The sequence below is a fragment of the Amia ocellicauda genome, chromosome 14 (assembly GCF_036373705.1).
Source record: "Amia ocellicauda isolate fAmiCal2 chromosome 14, fAmiCal2.hap1, whole genome shotgun sequence".
NCBI lineage: Eukaryota > Metazoa > Chordata > Actinopteri > Amiiformes > Amiidae > Amia > Amia ocellicauda.
Genome location: NC_089863.1, coordinates 2,540,172 through 2,559,514, shown reverse-complemented (window position 1 = coordinate 2,559,514; position 19,343 = coordinate 2,540,172). Strand labels below are relative to the sequence as shown.

The following is a 19,343-nucleotide window of genomic DNA, read 5'->3' as shown; positions in this document are numbered from 1 at the left end:
TATCTGCTTCAACTCTAAGCCTGCACTTGGATCCTTTCCTTTGGTCCTTGAGGACGTTAGAGTTCCACACCAAAGACTGATCCGCAAATTGGAACAGAGCGATGTAAACCACACAGTTTAAGAGGGTTTGAGAACTGAAAAAGCTTAAAAGGCTGAGAAAGGAGAATGTGTTGTGAGAGACAAATGTGATGGTGATTGAATGGAATGAGGGAAAACAATTAATTTACTTAAGGTATAACTTAATGTAAAAAAAAAAAAAAAAAATGAATAAGACAGTCATAGTTTACATACATGAAACTGTATGGTAATAGTCCTTTCACAAATAGAGAGGTCCTATCAATCAGAGGGATCCACCCCTCAGGAAGGGGGGGAGTAAGGGTGTGAATTTGTCTGTGGCCTGAGCTCCCCCTGCAAGCCTGTCAGTCAACACTCTCACCAAAAAACAAAAAAAAACTGACAATGTACGCAATTTCAAGTCTGTTTTTAGTTTTTTCGTATTTTGGGGGCATATTGCTATGGAAGCGTATTGCTGCCACCCATTAAAAAAAATAATAATAATAAAAAAAAAAAGATATATATATATATATATATATATATAGATATATATATATATATATATATATATATATATATAATACAAGTTTACCACAAAAAAAGCAAGTTTTTCTTGTTTTGTTTTTTTCGTATTTTGGGGGCGTGTGCATAAACGGGGGGGAGAGGGGTGGGAGGGTGCATGTTGTTGCCACGAAAAAAATAAATAAAATGTAGTCCAAGACCATTTGTAGTTGTTATGGGTAACCTCACAATACAACAGAACTGGATAGGAACTGAAACTATATTGTTCCTGTGAATCATTCTACAAATGTCTAAGTGTCTCTTTAGTTAAAACCCTGATATATTTCATTGTGTTATTTTGTCATGAAACAAAAACAAAATGCTGCCATAAAATAAATATACTAATTTGAAACTTGTACCAGATAAAATGCTAATAGTAAGTGTAGCCGGAGTTCCCTGCTCGGGAAACAAACCGCACACCACAGGAACCGCAGCCCCTCCAGCACAGTAGAGTATGAAGCCTGCTACGCTCACACCATGGTTTAACACTCTACTGATTTTCTTTGCTGAGTGGTTAAGTCACTTGTAACGTACTAGTATACTTACTATGTGAGGCCTGTTTCACTAGCTACACAGGAATTGCAATTGTGTCAGACACTGTCCACTTTTAACATTGGTCTTAAGCATGAAGATATATTACAAAATATCCACTTATATCCACTTGAAGTATCATTGTTTGTGATGGCAGAAATAGGTAAAAACCAGAAGCTTCATGCAAATAAAATGATGCATGTTTAATGCATTCAACAGGGCTCTGTGGAAACTCAAGTCACCAAACGCCTTCTTCACATATTGGACACTGTGGACTGCACTTTATCTTCACACACCCCAAAAAAAAAATAAAAAAAATCCTGTGGCAGCAAACACGCCCTCAAAATACTTTTTTTTTTAAATAAACATGTATTTTTACTTTTTTTCAGGTGGCAGCAATACGCTTCCGTAAGATTGAACATTTATATTTATATTTTGCAAGTTCAATATTTAATCAAACGATACATATTTATTTTTCAAAAAGGGAGATTAAGCATTTATTTAAAAAAACGAAATCTTTATTAAAGTGGAAAAAATGGCTTAAGTATTTACTAAATCTGGAAAACAAAACACAACATTTAAGAGACACTTGAAAAAAGTGTGTGCTGTTTTGTAATATTGGTAATAATAATAATACATACCAATCATTTTCAATCTCAAACGCTCACTGTATAGTTTCAGTTGAAGCACAAGGACACAGCAACAGCGCATTGGCTTGACAAACCAGGCAAAGCAGCGACTCGTTTCTTCTGCCCCACTCCCCAGTCCTACTCCCAGTTCTGTCCCGACTCCAAACCAGACGAGAGTCACTGGATGAGGACTGTGTCCATCTCAGCAATCTCTCTCAACAGACTGTGAGGGCAGCAAAGTCAACTTTTGTTTTAAGGTTTTTTTTACTTTATAACATGTAAATACAAATATAATTAAATATGATTTAGTAGGAGTTATTTGGCCAAAGGCTGAAATGCTGCGTGTCCTTTCTCTACAGTCGGAGACCCACCAAACCAAACAACCAAACTATAAGTTTTAATATTGCACGTAAACGAAAAAGCCAAAACATGTATTGTGTATTATTCTCTGTAAGTACTGTGTAGATAATGATTTGCAGTAGTTTCGAATATTGCTGACAACAGGAGAAACAGCCGAACAGTCGCTTTACTGGTAGATGTCATGTTATTGAACTCCACTTGTGACGTCACGCCCACTTTGTGCATTTCTCATCTCCGAAGCGTTCTCTGTATTTCTCAGAAGTATTAAGTATTGTGGGACTCTCAAAGTGTTTTACAGACATAAACATGATAAACGTTTCTGCCCATTATGAAAGTACACTCAGTAAGAGCCCAGCAGTTTGTGCAGTGTTTTCGATCACGTGGATACATTCTCATTGTGATGATGTCACGTGTGTTATACAGTGTCTCTAGAAGACAATGCATGTTAGTGATTGACAAACCATGCAAGAAACCTTGGATCAGGGGTTTTCAATCCGGTCCTTCATTGCTTAATTGAATCCTTAATTGACCTAACAAAGCAATATACCATTCAATTCAGTAAATAAGACCTAGGTTGGAACAAAAATCAGCAGGGCAGGGGGTTTGAAAACCCTTGCCATGGATGATGAAAAAAAACGTTAATAATAACAACAATAACAATACAAATAACAATAATGTCCACCCAAGACTGTGAGACTCAGTGACGGTGTAGCTCTTCCCACATTGGACCTGACAGTCTCTATCTTGTATGAGTGCGCTGGTGTGTGTTGAGGTGTTCTGCCCGAGAGAACTTCTTCCCACACTTTGCACAGCAGTACGGTCTCTCTCCTGTGTGAATGCGCTGGTGTGTGTTGAGGTGTTCTGCCCGAGAGAAGCACTTCCCACACTTTGCACAGCAGTAAGGTCTCTCTCCTGTGTGAGTGCGCTGATGCATGTTGAAATTAGTTAAGCGAGAGAATGTCTTCCCACACTGAGCACAGCAGAACGGTCTCTCTCCTGTGTGAATGCGCTGGTGTGTGTTGAGGTGTTCTGCCCGAGAGAAACACTTCCCACACTGCGCACAGCAGTAAGGTCTCTCTCCTGTGTGAATGCGCTGGTGTGTGTTGATGTTAGCTAAGCGAGAGAATCTCTTCCCACACTGAGTACAGCAGAATGGTTTCTCTCCTGTGTGAATGCGCTGGTGTCTGTTGTGGGAGGATGAATCAGAGAATCTCTTCCCACACTGGACACAGCAATATGGTTTCTCTCCTGTGTGAATGCGCTGGTGTCTGTTGAGGCTAGATGCATGAGACAAACTCTTCCCACACTGGCCACAGTGGAGCGTCTTCTCTCTGAGAGTGCGGTGCTGCCTAATAAGCTCTGATGCCCCTGTGAAGCTCTTCCTACTCTGGGGCTGGCGATGGGGACGCTGTTTTCCACGCTGCAGTGGTGAGGAGGGGGAGCTGGAGGAGTGAGGTGGTCTAGGAGGTCTGGGACGCAGCTGTCTGCGCTGTGATGATGGACTCTCCCCACTCACTGCACTGTCACTCCCCCCACTGAGCCCTGTCCTCAAGGCAGCAGACTCTGGGTCACACTGTCCAGCTATAGGAAGCTCAGGCCCCAGGTCACACTGTCCAGCTATAGGAAGCTCAGGCCCCAGGTCACACTGTCCAGCTATAGGAAGCTCAGGCCCCAGGTCACACTGTCCAGCTACAGGGAGTTCAGGCCACATGTCCCAGGCGCTGTCTGTAATATTGTCAATTTTGAGATGACTGAGTGTGTCTCTGAAGGGAGTCTGTGTTCTCGGCTCCACTGTGTAAACACACTCCAGTGTGTCGTCCTCTGTTTTGATGTGATCAGACAGCAGACTGGGTCCACACTGTGTTCTGGGAGAGCCCGGCTCAGCACCAGCTGCACTGGGTCCACACTCAGATCCCAGAGACTGGATCCTGCAGAGATCCACAGTGTGGGTGCAGTCCAGCTCAGGGTCGCTCTTTATGACCTTTGGCATGACCTTTGACCCTGCAGTGTCAGATCCCAGTGCCCCGAGTCCCTGTGTCGACCCCTCAGTGTGTGGCTCTGCCATGTGGCCAGACTCCTGTCCCCTGAGCTCCTCCTCACTCTGTCTGCTCCTGGGCTGCTCACTCAGCCCCTGGTTGTCTTCAGTAGCTGTGGGCTCTGTGTCCTGCCTCAGACTGGAGTCCCACTCCTGCTCCCAGTGCTGCTGCTCAGTGGGAGCCCTTTCCCCAGAGTCAGGGACAGCGCTGGCCTCTACAGCTCCTGGGAGAGAGACGACACAGTAGAGCAGCGATGAGAACAGCAGCTCTGAAAACTCACACAGTTCATGCGATTCCTACACCAGTCATTATATCAGAACATCATTCAGAAGTGCTAATAAAGTGTCCAGTCAGCATATAAACTGGGAGCATGTATGAAGTCAGACAGTGAGAACACAGCTTGGCGCTCGTACATGGAGACACATTATGGAGAAGACTAAAGCTACAGTGATGGGCGGATTCTGATGTTGGTGTTGTTATGTAACTCAATTTTGTCCTGCAATGTTTTTGAATACTTGGCCTCTACACAGAAAGTGTCAGTCATTAGACAAATCTGTGGATGACACTTTTGAGCAACTCTTGTTGATGTTCTTCATTTTCAGTTTGGATTTCTATAGGTTGTGGGAATTTCTGGCCAATGTCTGCAGCAGTCTTTACAGATTCCACTGTGGTCTGTGTCAGCGCTGTGCTATTGGTCCTAGTCAAGCTCCTCAGCACTCCTGATGATTGAGGATGACAGGGTCTGTGCCATTTCTGTGTGATGCCCACTTGTGTGCATGAATCTAGTTAGTCTACCCTGCCTCTGTATTTCAGCTAGACAGGGACATGGATCACTACATCCATCCCACTGGCCCACACTCCTGCAAAGTGTTCCCAGCTCTGATGCAGACAATTGAATGTGTTCATGTCTGTCCTGGTATTCGTGATCTGTAGAGTGGGGTTGAGCGTCAGCTTGTCCTGCGGGTCGGACGCCCTCTTATTCTGAATGGAGCAGCCTTTAACGGTCTGTTCACACTCGTCTGTTTTGGTCTGCGTGTCCCTGACTGTACTCTCCTGCACTTTCCTGCTCACTGTCCTCATCACTATCCACTGGCAATTGGATGCCCAGAGCCGCCACACGCTCTTGAGTTTTTCCAATTTGGTTTTCAAAGGGCCCTCACTCACAGCACATTCCCAAAAACCTGTGGATTCTTCACACTTTTGTCCCAAAGCATCTCATATGCACCCTGGCACTCTTCCAGTTGCTTTATTAGACCCATTATCAGAAATACTAGCCTCCAGATCCTGTCTTAATACAACAGTTTGTGCTCGTAATTTGCTAGTATGTTCTGCAATAACACGCCGTTCAGCCCTTCCTGCTGTAAATTCTCTCTTCATCTCTCCATTTAGTTTTTTTCAAAGTTTCCATTGCTTCCCTGTGCTCTCTGCACTCTCTTTCTGAAGCCCCAACCGGCATTTTAATTCTGTTCATCCCTGCAGCGAGGCCTGCAAGACACTAGCATGTCTAACTTTATCCTGCTTGCATTGATCATTTCAGATTTCACTCACTACCTCTGAGAATCTTTTAAACTAGGGACCAGGGGGGCAGGGAGCTCTGACAATGGGAGATGTTCCTCTAAGGAAAGAAAACAAAGGGAAACTGCTATTAGGAAAGTCCTGAAATGTTTGTACCTCAATGCCAGGAGTATAAGGAACACGATGTTAGACCTAGAAGCCACAGTGCTGGTGTGTGACTATGATGTTGTAGGAGTGACAGAAACATGGCTTACAGAAAATGATGGGGATGAATACAAGTTGGAAGGATACACACAGTTTGGAGAGACAGGCAAAATCGAAGAGGGGGTGGGGTAGCATTATATGTGAAAAATGACATTGAGGCAGAAGAACTTGTATTAGATCCCAGTAACAGAACAGAATCTTTGTGATTGAAACTTTTGAACAAGAGATCTGGAGGATTAGTGGTAGGAGTGAGTTACAGGCCACCCAACTCAGATATTCAGAAAGATGTTGAATAGTATCTATTTATTAATAGTATTTGCCAACATCCACAAATAAACACTTTACTGTATCGCATACAGTAGGTACCTCAGAATTTGTCTGTTGATGCACCAAATAATTCTACCACTGTATGTATATTTAATAGTAATCACCATACATTTTTAATAAATTATAGTGCAAATAAACATTTAATTAATAAAACAGTAATTATTCAAACAAATCACAATATGAGCCTGCAAGGTGGAGTCGACCTGAATTCCTATTTTCAGTTAAAACTCACCCAAATAATAATCACTATTTCACTGATTTTTATCCACAGCATCTTTCCAATCAATCCACAAGATCAATGTGGGATTTAAATATGTGAGCTGTCCGAGCTGTTTTCTGTGTTTTCTTCCCCTCTCACTATAGTTTTTCAAATGTTAAGTCGATATCTAAGGTTTGTTTTTCTTCATACATTTTACTGGTTTACATTTTGGCTGCAAAGTACAAGTGGCTGCATTAAAAACCTGTTGAATCAGTCTTCTACTTTCAAAATAAAATGCACACACTTGACCTGGTCAGCAGCCTGTTACTGTTGCATTTCCTGGGACAGAAGTATTCATCTGTAAGACACGCTTTCATTACAGGTACATTAGTTACAGTTTGCATTATTGATCCCTCTGTGGAGCCCAAGCGCCTGCAATAGCGGCTGCTCTGGGTTTATAGCGCCTGCAGCCCTGCAACTAGTTGGGCGAAAGTTGTGTCTGGTCGGTGCAGCGCATGTGTAGCAGCTCGTATGTTCAGATCCTGTTACACACAAATACACTCACACGTGTGTCGTCTTCATCACATGTGCATCCAGCCGCAGTGCGAGCCTGTCGAGATCAGCATGTGCTCCCTCTGTGAGCCGGGATTGTGCTGCTGAACACACTATATATAAATATACACACACACCGTATATATATATATATATATAGATATAAATCCACACACACACACAGTATATATATATATAGATATAAAGCCACACACACACACAGTATATATATATAGATATAAAGCCACACACACACACAGTATATAGATATAAAGCCACACACACACACAGTATATAGATATAAATCCACACACACACACAGTATATAGATATAAATCCACACACACACACACACTATATAGATATAAAGCCACACACACACACAGTATATAGATATAAAGCCACACACACACACACTATATAGATATAAATCCACACACACACACACACTATATAGATATAAATCCACACACACACACAGTATATAGATATAAAGCCACACACACACACAGTATATAGATATAAATCCACACACACACACACTATATAGATATAAATCCACACACACACACACACACAGTATATAGATATAAATCCACACACACACACAGTATATAGATATAAATCCACACACACACACACAGTATATAGATATAAATCCACACACACACACACTATATAGATATAAAGCCACACACACGCTGTGCTACACACACTGCTGTCCCTCCGCAATCCTGCCGGTCCATAAGGTTCCTACCTAGAGCTCTATTACACAACAACAGTCATTAGTTGTGATCATTGCAGGCTGTTTGTGTGTCGCTTCAGTATTTACTATTGTTATGATAGGAAGTGTGTGTACATGGTGCGACAAGCAGACTGTGCTCACTGTGCGCAGAGTCTGCGGAAAGTCTGCGCATGCGTTGGCTAAATGCTCATATTCTGCGCAGACTCGTGTGGCGCAGTTCCCGCAGCGCTGCCGACAGAGAGGTGCATGCTGGGAAGAGTAGTTTTCTGACACGTGGCCGGAGTTGTGGGTAGAAAGGAGTGAGATTGAAGAGTTAAAGATTAATATGTAACTGTTAATTATGATTTATTAATGGCTCCATATATTTTAACGCTGTGGGCCAGAGATCTCTGCCGAGTCTCTTCCAGCCCGGACCTCCTCGGTGAAATAAAAATGAAATCCCCTGCTTTGTAAAGTCGGGTTTATTACACACGTGTCCGCTCACTGTAATGACAGACAGTCATAAAACGCATTGAAAGTGTGAAAGCAACCCCGGCATGACTAATGTGACATAATACACATTTAATACAAGCCCTTATTAACCAGCATTTGACAAGTGTAGGACACCTATGTACGGTACTGAACTGTCCCTTCCTGCTGTGGGTGGGATGTGGGTCCCTGGCTCTTGTCTTTCCGTAGTTATTCCAGCAGCGATGAGCACTGCGGGGAGTCAGAGCTGCCGACATGATGCGCCTCCATAGCGAGCGGATCCACCGCACTGTGAGGGGCTGCGCACTCCCCAAGATGGCGCTGCTTTTCGGCGCTGCTGTGACGTCAGAGTGTAGCAAGCGCTCTATGTGCTGCTGCGGGGCGCAGAGCCCGGATGAGGGCGCGAGAAACGATCCGGGAAGAGCCGCGCAGACGCAGTGGTGAGTGTCGTCTGTGTTCACTGCGGGTGTTGAGCTGCACTGAGCGGCTCCGGGGCTGAGCGCCCGCCTGGCCTCGGCGCTGACCGGGCTGATGAGAGCCGCCCTTGAGGTCGGGGAGGCGGTGGGAGAGACTGTCGGAGCAGCGAGCGGAGATAACGAGGCGCTGAGGCGGCGGCTGCAGGAGCTCCTGGCGGCGGGGGAGGCGGCTGTGCGTCCCCGCAGCTCCGGAGCGGACGGGCGAGAGAGAGAGACCCGCGGAGCTGTGGCTGGTACCCTGTCCATCATTCATTCATTCATGTCTTTACTTCTGTAGACACACACTGAGCGCTTTACTGTTACATATTTAAACACCTATATGTACGTGAGTCCGTTTCAGTGTCCGTGTCAGTGATGCTGTGTGTTCAGTGTCAGTGATGCTGTGTGTTCAGTGTCGGTGATGCTGTGTGTTCAGTGTCCGTGTCAGTGATGCTGTGTGTTCAGTGTCGGTGATCCTGTGTATTCAGTGTCGGTGATGCTGTGTGTTCAGTGTCCGTGTCAGTGATGCTGTGTGTTCAGTGTCAGTGATGCTGTGTGTTCAGTGTCAGTGATCCTGTGTGTTCAGTGTCCGTGTCAGTGATGCTGTGTGTTCAGTGTCGGTGATGCTGTGTGTTCAGTGTCCGTGTCAGTGATGCTGTGTGTTCAGTGTCGGTGATCCTGTGTATTCAGTGTCGGTGATGCTGTGTGTTCAGTGTCCGTGTCAGTGATGCTGTGTGTTCAGTGTCAGTGATGCTGTGTGTTCAGTGTCAGTGATCCTGTGTATTCAGTGTCGGTGATCCTGTGTGTTCAGTGTCAGTGATCCTGTGTATTCAGTGTCGGTGATGCTGTGTGTTCAGTGTCGGTGTCAGTGATGCTGTGTGTTCAGTGTCAGTGATCCTGTGTGTTCAGTGTCAGTGATGCTGTGTGTTCAGTGTCAGTGATCCTGTGTGTTCAGTGTCAGTGATGCTGTGTGTTCAGTGTCGGTGTCAGTGATGCTGTGTGTTCAGTGTCGGTGTCAGTGATGCTGTGTGTTCAGTGTCAGTGATCCTGTGTATTCAGTGTCGGTGATGCTGTGTGTTCAGTGTCGGTGTCAGTGATGCTGTGTGTTCAGTGTCAGTGATCCTGTGTGTTCAGTGTCAGTGATGCTGTGTGTTCAGTGTCGGTGATGCTGTGTGTTCAGTGTCCGTGTCAGTGTCGCTATGTGTTCAGTGTCGGTGATGCTGTGTGTTCAGTGTCGGTGATGCTGTGTGTTCAGTGTCGGTGATCCTGTGTATTCAGTGTCAGTGATCCTGTGTATTCAGTGTCAGTGATGCTGTGTGTTCAGTGTCAGTGTCAGTGATGCTGTGTATTCAGTGTCGGTGATGCTGTGTGTTCAGTGTCGGTGATGCTGTGTGTTCAGTGTCGGTGATGCTGTGTGTTCAGTGTCGGTGATCCTGTGTATTCAGTGTCAGTGATCCTGTGTATTCAGTGTCAGTGATGCTGTGTGTTCAGTGTCAGTGTCAGTGATGCTGTGTGTTCAGTGTCGGTGATGCTGTGTGTTCAGTGTCAGTGATGCTGTGTGTTCAGTGTCGGTGATGCTGTGTGTTCAGTGTCGGTGATCCTGTGTGTTCAGTGTCGGTGATGCTGTGTGTTCAGTGTCGGTGATCCTGTGTGTTCAGTGTCGGTGATGCTGTGTGTTCAGTGTCGGTGATGCTGTGTGTTCAGTGTCGGTGTCAGTGATGCTGTGTGTTCAGTGTCGGTGTCAGTGATGCTGTGTGTTCAGTGTCGGTGATGCTGTGTGTTCAGTGTCGGTGATGCTGTGTGTTCAGTGTCAGTGATCCTGTGTATTCAGTGTCGGTGATGCTGTGTGTTCAGTGTCGGTGTCAGTGATGCTGTGTGTTCAGTGTCGGTGTCAGTGATGCTGTGTGTTCAGTGTCGGTGTCAGTGATGCTGTGTGTTCAGTGTCAGTGATCCTGTGTATTCAGTGTCGGTGATCCTGTGTATTCAGTGTCAGTGATCCTGTGTATTCAGTGTCAGTGATGCTGTGTGTTCAGTGTCGGTGATGCTGTGTGTTCAGTGTCAGTGATGCTGTGTGTTCAGTGTCGGTGTCGGTGATGCTGTGTGTTCAGTGTCGGTGATGCTGTGTGTTCAGTGTCGGTGATCCTGTGTATTCAGTGTCGGTGATGCTGTGTGTTCAGTGTCGGTGATGCTGTGTGTTCAGTGTCGGTGTCAGTGATGCTGTGTGTTCAGTGTCGGTGTCGGTGATGCTGTGTGTTCAGTGTCGGTGACGTTCAGTATCAGTGATGCTGTGTGTTCAGTGTTGGTGTCAGTGATGCTGTGTGTTCAGTGTTGGTGTCAGTGATGCTGTGTGTTCAGTGTCAGTGATGCTGTGTGTTCAGTGTCGGTGTCGGTGATGCTGTGTGTTCAGTGTCGGTGATGCTGTGTGTTCAGTGTCAGTGACGCTGTGTGTTCAGTGTCCGTGTCAGTGTCGCTATGTGTTCAGTGTCAGTGACACTTTATTAGCACTTCTGAATGATGTTCTGATATAATGACTGGTGTAGGAATCGCATGAACTGTGTGAGTTTTCAGAGCTGCTGTTCTCAGCGCTGCTCTCCTGTGTCGTCTCTCCCCCAGGAGCTGTAGAGGCCAGCGCTGTCCCTGACTCTGGGGAAAGGGCTCCCACTGAGCAGCAGCACTGGGAGCAGGAGTGGGACTCCAGTCTGAGGCAGGACACAGAGCCCACAGCTACTGAAGACACCCAGGGGCAAATGATGCTGCAGAACACCTACACACAGATGCCCCGGTAGCCTGTTGGGGTTGAGTTTGTCTCCACTCTTATATAAGGGTGTTATAATCCCTTGGTTCCAGGTCTTGGGGAAACACCCGTCTCTTAGTACGAGATTGAGTGGAACATGGAAATCTGAGTTTCTGTTTTGTTTTCTTCTTCTTTGTAAAGGTTTTCAAAATGTAGTTTCCTTATGTTTCCGTTTTGGAAAGCCAGTTCTTTGTTAGGTTTCGGTTGTTCCAGATTCACAATCTAAAACACTATTGAGATTTACTGACTCCTCAATTTCGTGGAGTTGTGTATTAACGTGTGCTTGTCTTTTACGTCGGAGTGTGTTTGTATTGTCTCAGTGTTTCATGGTATTTCAGGTGAGTCTGGTTATTCATGTTTTTGATTTGATTCAGTCTTACTCTGACTAATATTTCAAGGTTGGTACTTCTTGTCTTCCAACAAAAATACACAAAAAACCACAGCCAGGAAACTCTCAGTGTGTGTTTTGTGGTCACCAACATCTTCAGTGTAGAGCTGAACCTGATCAGATAAAGATCCCAGCTCCTCTTCTAGCAGCTCACAGCGATGCTATCACACTCCCTCACGCTCTCGCACACTTTCATATGCTCTCAGAGCCTCACAGAGACTCAGATCTCTGACACACTGGATCCCAGTCCCCCTTCAGGACCCACAGACGCAGCTCCAGCACTGTCCACAGCGGCTCCAGTCTGACCCAGGTGAGGCAGCTGCTGTGCTTTACAAATCACAGGGCTAGAGAAATATCAAATATATATTTATACATATATGGGGAAGGACAGGCAGAGAAATAGACAGAGATATAGTTGCACTACACATCTTCTCTGATCAGTATAACTCAAAACCACAATGTGTATCTAATAAAATCTAATTTTTCCCAGGCTTGAAGAGCAGCTTTATGAAACATTCCAGAATTCCAGAACAAGTAAGTCCAGCAGTTTGGGCACCAGAGTGGTCATATAAACAAAGATATAATGATACACCTGTTGTGTGAGCAGCTGTAACACTCCATCTAGTGACCAATGAAAACAGAATAATAATCATGAAACAGCTTGAAAGAAAACATGTGGGTCGGATGTTGAAATATTAAAATGAGATGTAGAGATGACTTTGCTGCACGATCAACACATTACACAACTGGTCCACTTGTACAAGAGCTGTCCTGACTATGAGCTCCTGCCTTCAATCCCTAAAGCAAGAACCTAAAGCACAACTGCTCAAATACATTTCCCCACAAACCTCCACTTTCACACATTATATATCTCAAATGCTCATGTTATATCACAGAGCTCAAACCAGCTTCTATAGACTCTTATTATACACTTGTTTCACAGTCCTGTCTTCCTTGGTTTAGATCCTTCATAGAGATTAATAGACGACAGATAACAAACAGGAAACAGCACTTCCTGTTAGAACACACATGTCCCCCGTGTTCTTCTTGAGAAGGTTTGAAATTGTGACCCTCCAGCCCCACTGACCAGCACAGACAGCATCGTGCTCAACTGATCTTTACTTTACGAATTTCACATTCTTTTGCTTGGTACTGAATTCTCATACACCTGTATAATGCTGGTAATTAAATGATAAAGCATTGATGGGTTTATCTCTCCTGCTCGTCTGTCCTCTGACTGAGACACACATCCTGGATGCCAATGGATGCAGACCAGCTACCCAGAGCAAAACAAATATTAATACCACCCTCATCTATCTGGATTAGATCCTTCTTAGCACCATAAGCAGGCGTCTCATGTGCAGATTGCCTCCCCACATTCTCCTGATGGGCCAAGTAACTACTAACAGTTCAGTGTAACCAGCTGGGTCAGTTTCATCGGCTGTCTGTTCCAGTAAACTTAAGCACAGCCAGTTTACTTTGTGGTCAACAACATTTTCACAGCAGAGCTGAACCTGATCTGATAAAGAAACCAGCTTATCCTCTAGCAGCTCACAGTGATGCTATCACACTCCCTCACACACACTTTCATATGCTCTAAGAGCCACACAGAGACTCGCATCTTCCCTGACACACTGGATCCCAGTCCTCCTTCAGGACCCACAGACGCAGCTCCAATCTGACCCAGGTAAGGCAGCTGCTGTGCTTTATATAACTGAGGACCAATTAAAGACTAACCACAGGCTCAGGGGTAATGTGTGTGTTTCAGCAGCCTATGAGATGAGAATTAATCAATCATCTGTATGTACAGAATAGACAGGACTGAGAAGGACAGAGATATTAATCATTGTGTTACAAATGTTGCCAGATCAGTGTAAGCAATTGAAGACCCATTGTGTAAACAGTCTTTCCCCAGCTTGAGGAGCAGCTTTATGAAACACAAACAAGTTAAACTCCACAGACAGAGTCTCTAGTGATCCGTGTGGCTCAATAATCAGGACAAATAGAGCCGAGAAGATTCCAGAACAAGCAAGACCAGCAGTTTGGGCATCAGGGTGGTCATACAGTGAGGGAAAAAAGTATTTGATCCCCTGCTGATTTTGTACATTTGCCCACTGACAAAGAAATGATCAGTCTATAATTTTAATGGTAGGTGTATTTTAACAGTGAGAGACAGAATAACAACAACAAAATCCAGAAAAATGCATTTCAAAAAAGTTATAAATTGATTTGCATGTTAATGAGGGAAATAAGTATTTGATCCCCTATCAATCAGCAAGATTTCTGGCTCCCAGGTGTCTTTTATACAGGTAACGAGCTGAGATTAGGAGCACTCTCTTAAAGCTCGTTACCTGTATAAAAGACACCTGTCCACAGAAGCAATCAATCAATCGGATTCCAAACTCTCCACCATGGCCAAGACCAAAGAGCTGTCCAAGGATGTCAGGGACAAGATTGTAGACCTACACAAGGCTGGAATGGGCTACAAGACCATCGCCAAGCAGCTTGGTGAGAAGGTGACAACAGTTGGTGCGATTATTCGCAAATGGAAGAAACACAAAATAACTGTCAGTCTCCCTCGGTCTGGGGCTCCATGCAAGATCTCACCTCGTGGAGTTTCAATGATCATGAGAACGGTGAGGAATCAGCCCAGAACTACACGGGAGGATCTTGTTAATGATCTCAAGGCAGCTGGGACCATAGTCACCAAGAAAACAATTGGTAACACACTACGCCGTGAAGGACTGAAATCCTGCAGCGCCCGCAAGGCCCGCCCTGCTCAAGAAAGCACATGTACAGGCCCGTCTGAAGTTTGCCAATGAACATCTGAATGATTCAGAGGAGAACTGGGTGAAAGTGTTGTGGTCAGATGAGACCAAAATCGAGCTCTTTGGCATCAATTCAACTTGCCGTGTTTGGAGGAGGAGGAATGCTGCCTATGACCCCAAGAACACCATCCCCACCATCAAACATGGAGGTGGAAACATTATGCTTTGGGGGTGTTTTTCTGCTAAGGGGACAGGACAACTGCACTGCATCAAAGGGACGATGGACGGGGCCATGTACCGTCAAATCTTGGGTGAGAACCTCCTTCCCTCAGCCAGGGCATTGAAAATGGGTCGTGGATGGGTATTCCAGCATGACAATGACCCAAAACACACAGCCATGGCAACAAAGGAGTGGCTCAAGAAGAAGCACATTAAGGTCCTGGAGTGGCCTAGCCAGTCTCCAGACCTTAATCCCATAGAAAATCTGTGGAGGGAGCTGAAGGTTCGAGTTGCCAAACGTCAGCCTCGAAACCTTAATGACTTGGAGAGGATCTGCAAAGAGGAGTGGGACAAAATCCCTCCTGAGATGTGTGCAAACCTGGTGGCCAACTACAAGAAACGTCTGACCTCTGTGATTGCCAACAAGGGTTTTGCCACCAAGTACTAAGTCGAAGGGGTCAAATACTTATCCCTCATTAACATGCAAATCAATTTATAACTTTTTTGAAATGCGTTTTTCTGGATTTTTTTGTTGTTATTCTGTCTCTCACTGTTAAAATACACCTACCATTAAAATTATAGACTGATCATTTCTTTGTCAGTGGGCAAACATACAAAATCAGCAGGGGATCAAATACTTTTTTCCCTCACTGTATAAACACAGATACATTGATAATCCAGTGGAGAAGGCATCTTTAAGACCATGAAAAACAGGAATAATGGTCATGAAACATTATGAAAAATAACGTATGGGCTAGATCTAATCTCTAATTATTAAGGTGAGATATTGAGGGGACTGTGCTACATGGACATCACATCTCCCACAGACCTTCTCACTTACATTGTCTGTCTCAAGTGCTCATGCTATCTCAGATTGCTGAGGCACAGCTGTCTGAACTCTTACTGTACACAACGGGTATCTCACAGGTCTGGTCTCCTTGGAATAGATCTTTCTTAGAGATTAGGGTGAAAGAAAAAAGTGGCTTTCAAAATTGGAGAATAGAAACTCAGTTTGAAGTAACACCACTATTCCTTTATCACTTGTCTGTGTACATTTGTCCACTCTCTACCTAATGTATGTGTCATGGCCATTGATTATTATTATTTACTTATTTATTAGCAGACGCCCTTGTCCAGGGCGACTTACAAAATATAAGAACAATACAAAGTGCAATAATACAGTGCAGTTCAAGGCATAATGCAATTTACAAATGCCAATGTACACAAGTGTATACGAGATATACAGTAAACAATACAAGTCTTACATCCTAGATTGTATAAGCTGATACGTGCAGACAAGATGTTCAGTCAAAGTTAAGAGCTAAGGGAAAGGGGGCATAGGGGAAATCAAAATGAACATTACGAGTACTAGTAAAGCAAAGCAAGAAGTATGACAAAATGTTGTATAAGTGCAATTTTACAGGAGAATACATGTGTGTGATAATAACATTTTATTTTAAAAGATTGATATAGAATTATTGTTTATTACGGATACCTTTTCTGCTTGATAATGGAAACCCTCCCCCGAATAAGGTTTGGATAAATGCATTTTGTACACAATATTTAACGTCACAGCATAGGACTGTGACATCACAGCACTATACATAAATGTGGATGATATAATGATTTGTGATGCAACAAATTAGAACATAAAAGATAGCAGATAATGGGAAGCAAAATAGACCTTTAAACGAATACCAGTAAACAGGGCAACAGAGGGAATCCAAAGTCGTAGTCAAAAGACAGGCAACAAGTCAACAATCAAACAGGTTTGAGCAGAAGATCCAAAAATCGTAAGGCAAGGGAGCAGGCAGAAGGTCAAAACACACAACAGGCAAAACACTAGAAGATAGCAAAACAAAACTTAGCACTAATGGAGTGTCACTGAGGGTTATATGATGGCAATGGCTGATGAGCAAGAGAAGAGGATCAGGTGAGGTAATAGATCATGGCAACGGGATGATAATTCGATAATTAGTGAGTAAAACGGGACAGTGGAGAAAAGGGCTTGTCATGACTGTGGCCTCTGGTGGAGAAACTGGGGAGTGCTGGTCAGGAGTTACAGCCACCCGCTCCTCAGTGCTGACTGCAGGGACACAAGCTTGCCTCTAGGGAGACTCATGCTCTCATGATGATGATTATTCACACTTATATATACAAGCTGCAGTCTCAAAAAACTACAACATTTTGAATGACAATGAGCACAATGAGAAATACAACTTGAGGAAAGAGTTGACAGAAATCACTCCTATACACATTTCTTGTGTTGATTCCTCATTGTGCTTGTTTTTGTCATGACAATTTGTGCAAACAGCCAGGGAATTGGAGGACTCAAGTGCGGGAAGAAGCAGGTGTGTAACAGTCCAAATCAAAGAGCCGGTAAACAGTGCAATGGAGGCAAGGCAAAAGGAGAAGTCAGGGTCACAGGCGGTAGGTCAATTGATCAGGCATACAAACTTGTCAGAGCACAATCCACGAGACAAAACACGGAGAGTAAACGAAGGTCAGGAACACGGGAAATCAGTGAACAGGAACAGTGCTTAGAGATGCTGCAGGAAACTAACAAGACATGGCTAACACTGTGGTGAAGTAACAGGGGGTTTAAATACAGAGCAGGAGACAGGGATGTGGAGAGCTGGACAAATGGGAGCAGTGGGTTGATAGTGCTGAGGAATGATAATTGGATGATTGGACATGGTGCTGAGGAAAGTGAGAGACAGGTTTAGAATTTGGGTGATGATGACCTCTGGTGGTGAACTGGGGAATTGTGGCGTGAAGATGTAAGTTTTCCAGTTCTTCTCTATGTCTCTGGTTGCTCAGCTGTCTGGAGTCACAGCGTCCCTGACTGACAGGACTGTGAAGAGCTGAGAGGATCCCTGACCCACTGACCAGCACAGTACAGACTCCTCCAGCCCCACTGACCAGCACAGCACCGATTCCTCCAGCCGCACTGACCAGCACAGCACAGATACCTCACCCAAACAGTGATTTCATGGATGGACGTACAATTAACATTATTATTGACATTCTCATCCTGTGCATCGGGCTGCCAGTCATCTGCCTGGCCATCTACAGCCTGTACCGGCTGGTCAGGTCTGACATGGTGGTGCCCATCTACATCATCAACCTGCTCATCTCCGACCTCCTGCAGATCATCGTGAGACCAGTCTTCATATTCTTTAATTTCAATCCCGAATTTAGATATGTAGATTTAACAGGTAATGCAATGGCTGTTGGTTCTCAAATTACTTTTCTTGGCTGCCTGTGTGCCAGCGTGTGGTTCATGGTGTGCATCGCCCTGGAGAGATACCTGGTTGTCGCCCATCCTCTGTGGTACCGGTTCCGCCGCACTGTCAGGCACACCGTGGTGATCTCTGTGGGAGTTTGGGTGATGACTTTAATATTCATAGCAATATGCATCTTATCATTAAAGTGGTATGTGTTCATGAATGCATTGATGTTACTATTCCTTATTCTCTTGCTCCTTCCATTTCCTCTTCTTGTGTTTTTCTTTGTCGGTACATGGAGAGCCATCACCGGCGCCACCTCTGTACGAGACGCAGAGAAGAGGAGGATTCTGGGCACACTGGCCCTCGTCCTGGGCTCCTACACTGTGCTCTTCCTCCCATACTGCATAGTGTTTATTTGCAAGTTTTATAAATATTTCATTCCAAATACACGTATTCCCTATTTCGTCACAGAACAAATGATTAAACTAAATGCTCTTGTGGACCCAGTGCTGTACATCCTCCTCAGGCCTGACGTCAGGGACACACTGGGCTCTGTCCCCTGCTGTCAGAGGCTGTTCACACTGACCAGCTGCTGGACACCCAGAGCTGAGCAGCAGGAGACAGAGGATGCAGCCGCTGAGTGTCCGACTGAATCCAGTGTCTGAGAGACACAGGGGTTTGAGAGCTCAGCTGTGTCTGGAAGTCAGTCCAAGACAGTGTGGTTGTGAAAGGTGCAGAAACCTCATTGTTCTCTGTGCCATTTAGACAAGTCTCTTAAGAGAGAGACGCAGGGGTTTGGCAATGCGCTGTCATCCCTGGAGTCGATCTCAGACAGACACTCAGTCTCTTCTCATTCCTTCCCTTTATATCATATTGGTTTCAGGAACAACAAAGGTGAATATCATTTTGGAAATCAAAGCTGATCCATATATAAGATTAATATTCATATTCATATTCATATCATTATTAAAATCTGTGTCAACCTTAATGCCATTATTGTTCTAATCTTACATTTTTCTATGAATGTAATAACCTGCGCTTGTGTCATTAATTACTGTATTAACTATTAATTATCTCATATTATTGATCATTACATTTTATATGACTTTATATATGTTTGCATAAACATGTCCCTGTGTTTTTATTTCTGAATACTTCAGAAATAAAAACACAGGGACATGTTTATGCAAACTTGTATAGGAAAGTAAGATTGCCTTCTGCTGTTTAAAGTGATGAATGATGATATGTAAGTATTTCTGGACACTGAAACTGTCTGCACTTCCTAGATCCCAGATTGAGTCAAAACTT

The 19,343-nt window shown here is 44.4% G+C and overlaps 2 protein-coding genes and 1 pseudogene across 7 annotated transcripts; 2 read left to right on the top strand and 1 right to left on the bottom strand.

Annotated features, from left to right (window-relative positions):
* Positions 1-19,343, top strand: part of LOC136768279 (zinc finger protein 585A-like) — a 191,459-nt pseudogene that overhangs the window by 158,665 nt on the left and 13,451 nt on the right.
* LOC136768289 (zinc finger protein 664-like) lies at positions 1,177-8,455 on the bottom strand. Of its 6 annotated transcripts, none has more exons than XM_066722420.1 (3): positions 7,855-8,455; positions 6,982-7,072; positions 1,177-4,394 (listed from the first exon to the last, which is right to left on the bottom strand). In XM_066722420.1, exon 3 carries the CDS (start codon positions 4,198-4,200, stop codon positions 2,875-2,877), a length of 1,326 nt encoding a protein of 441 aa, XP_066578517.1. In that variant the 5' UTR covers positions 4,201-4,394; positions 6,982-7,072; positions 7,855-8,455; the 3' UTR covers positions 1,177-2,874. The 6 variants fall into 6 exon arrangements, with proteins under 6 accessions (XP_066578517.1, XP_066578514.1, XP_066578515.1 ...); XM_066722417.1 differs by lacking the exon at positions 7,855-8,455 and adding an exon at positions 7,667-7,848; XM_066722418.1 differs by lacking the exon at positions 7,855-8,455 and adding an exon at positions 7,667-7,848 and having other exon boundaries at positions 6,982-7,069.
* On the top strand, positions 17,631-19,015 carry LOC136768303 (G-protein coupled receptor 4-like). The gene has a single exon (XM_066722439.1). The coding sequence runs from the start codon at positions 17,798-17,800 to the stop codon at positions 18,698-18,700; it is 903 nt and encodes a 300-aa protein (XP_066578536.1). The 5' UTR covers positions 17,631-17,797; the 3' UTR covers positions 18,701-19,015.

Coding starts and splice junctions, on each gene's coding strand:
- LOC136768289 (XM_066722420.1), bottom strand. CDS start 4,200: ATGGCAGAGCCACACACTGAGGGGTCGACACAGGGACTCGGGGCACTG.
- LOC136768303 (XM_066722439.1), top strand. CDS start 17,798: ATGGATGGACGTACAATTAACATTATTATTGACATTCTCATCCTGTGC.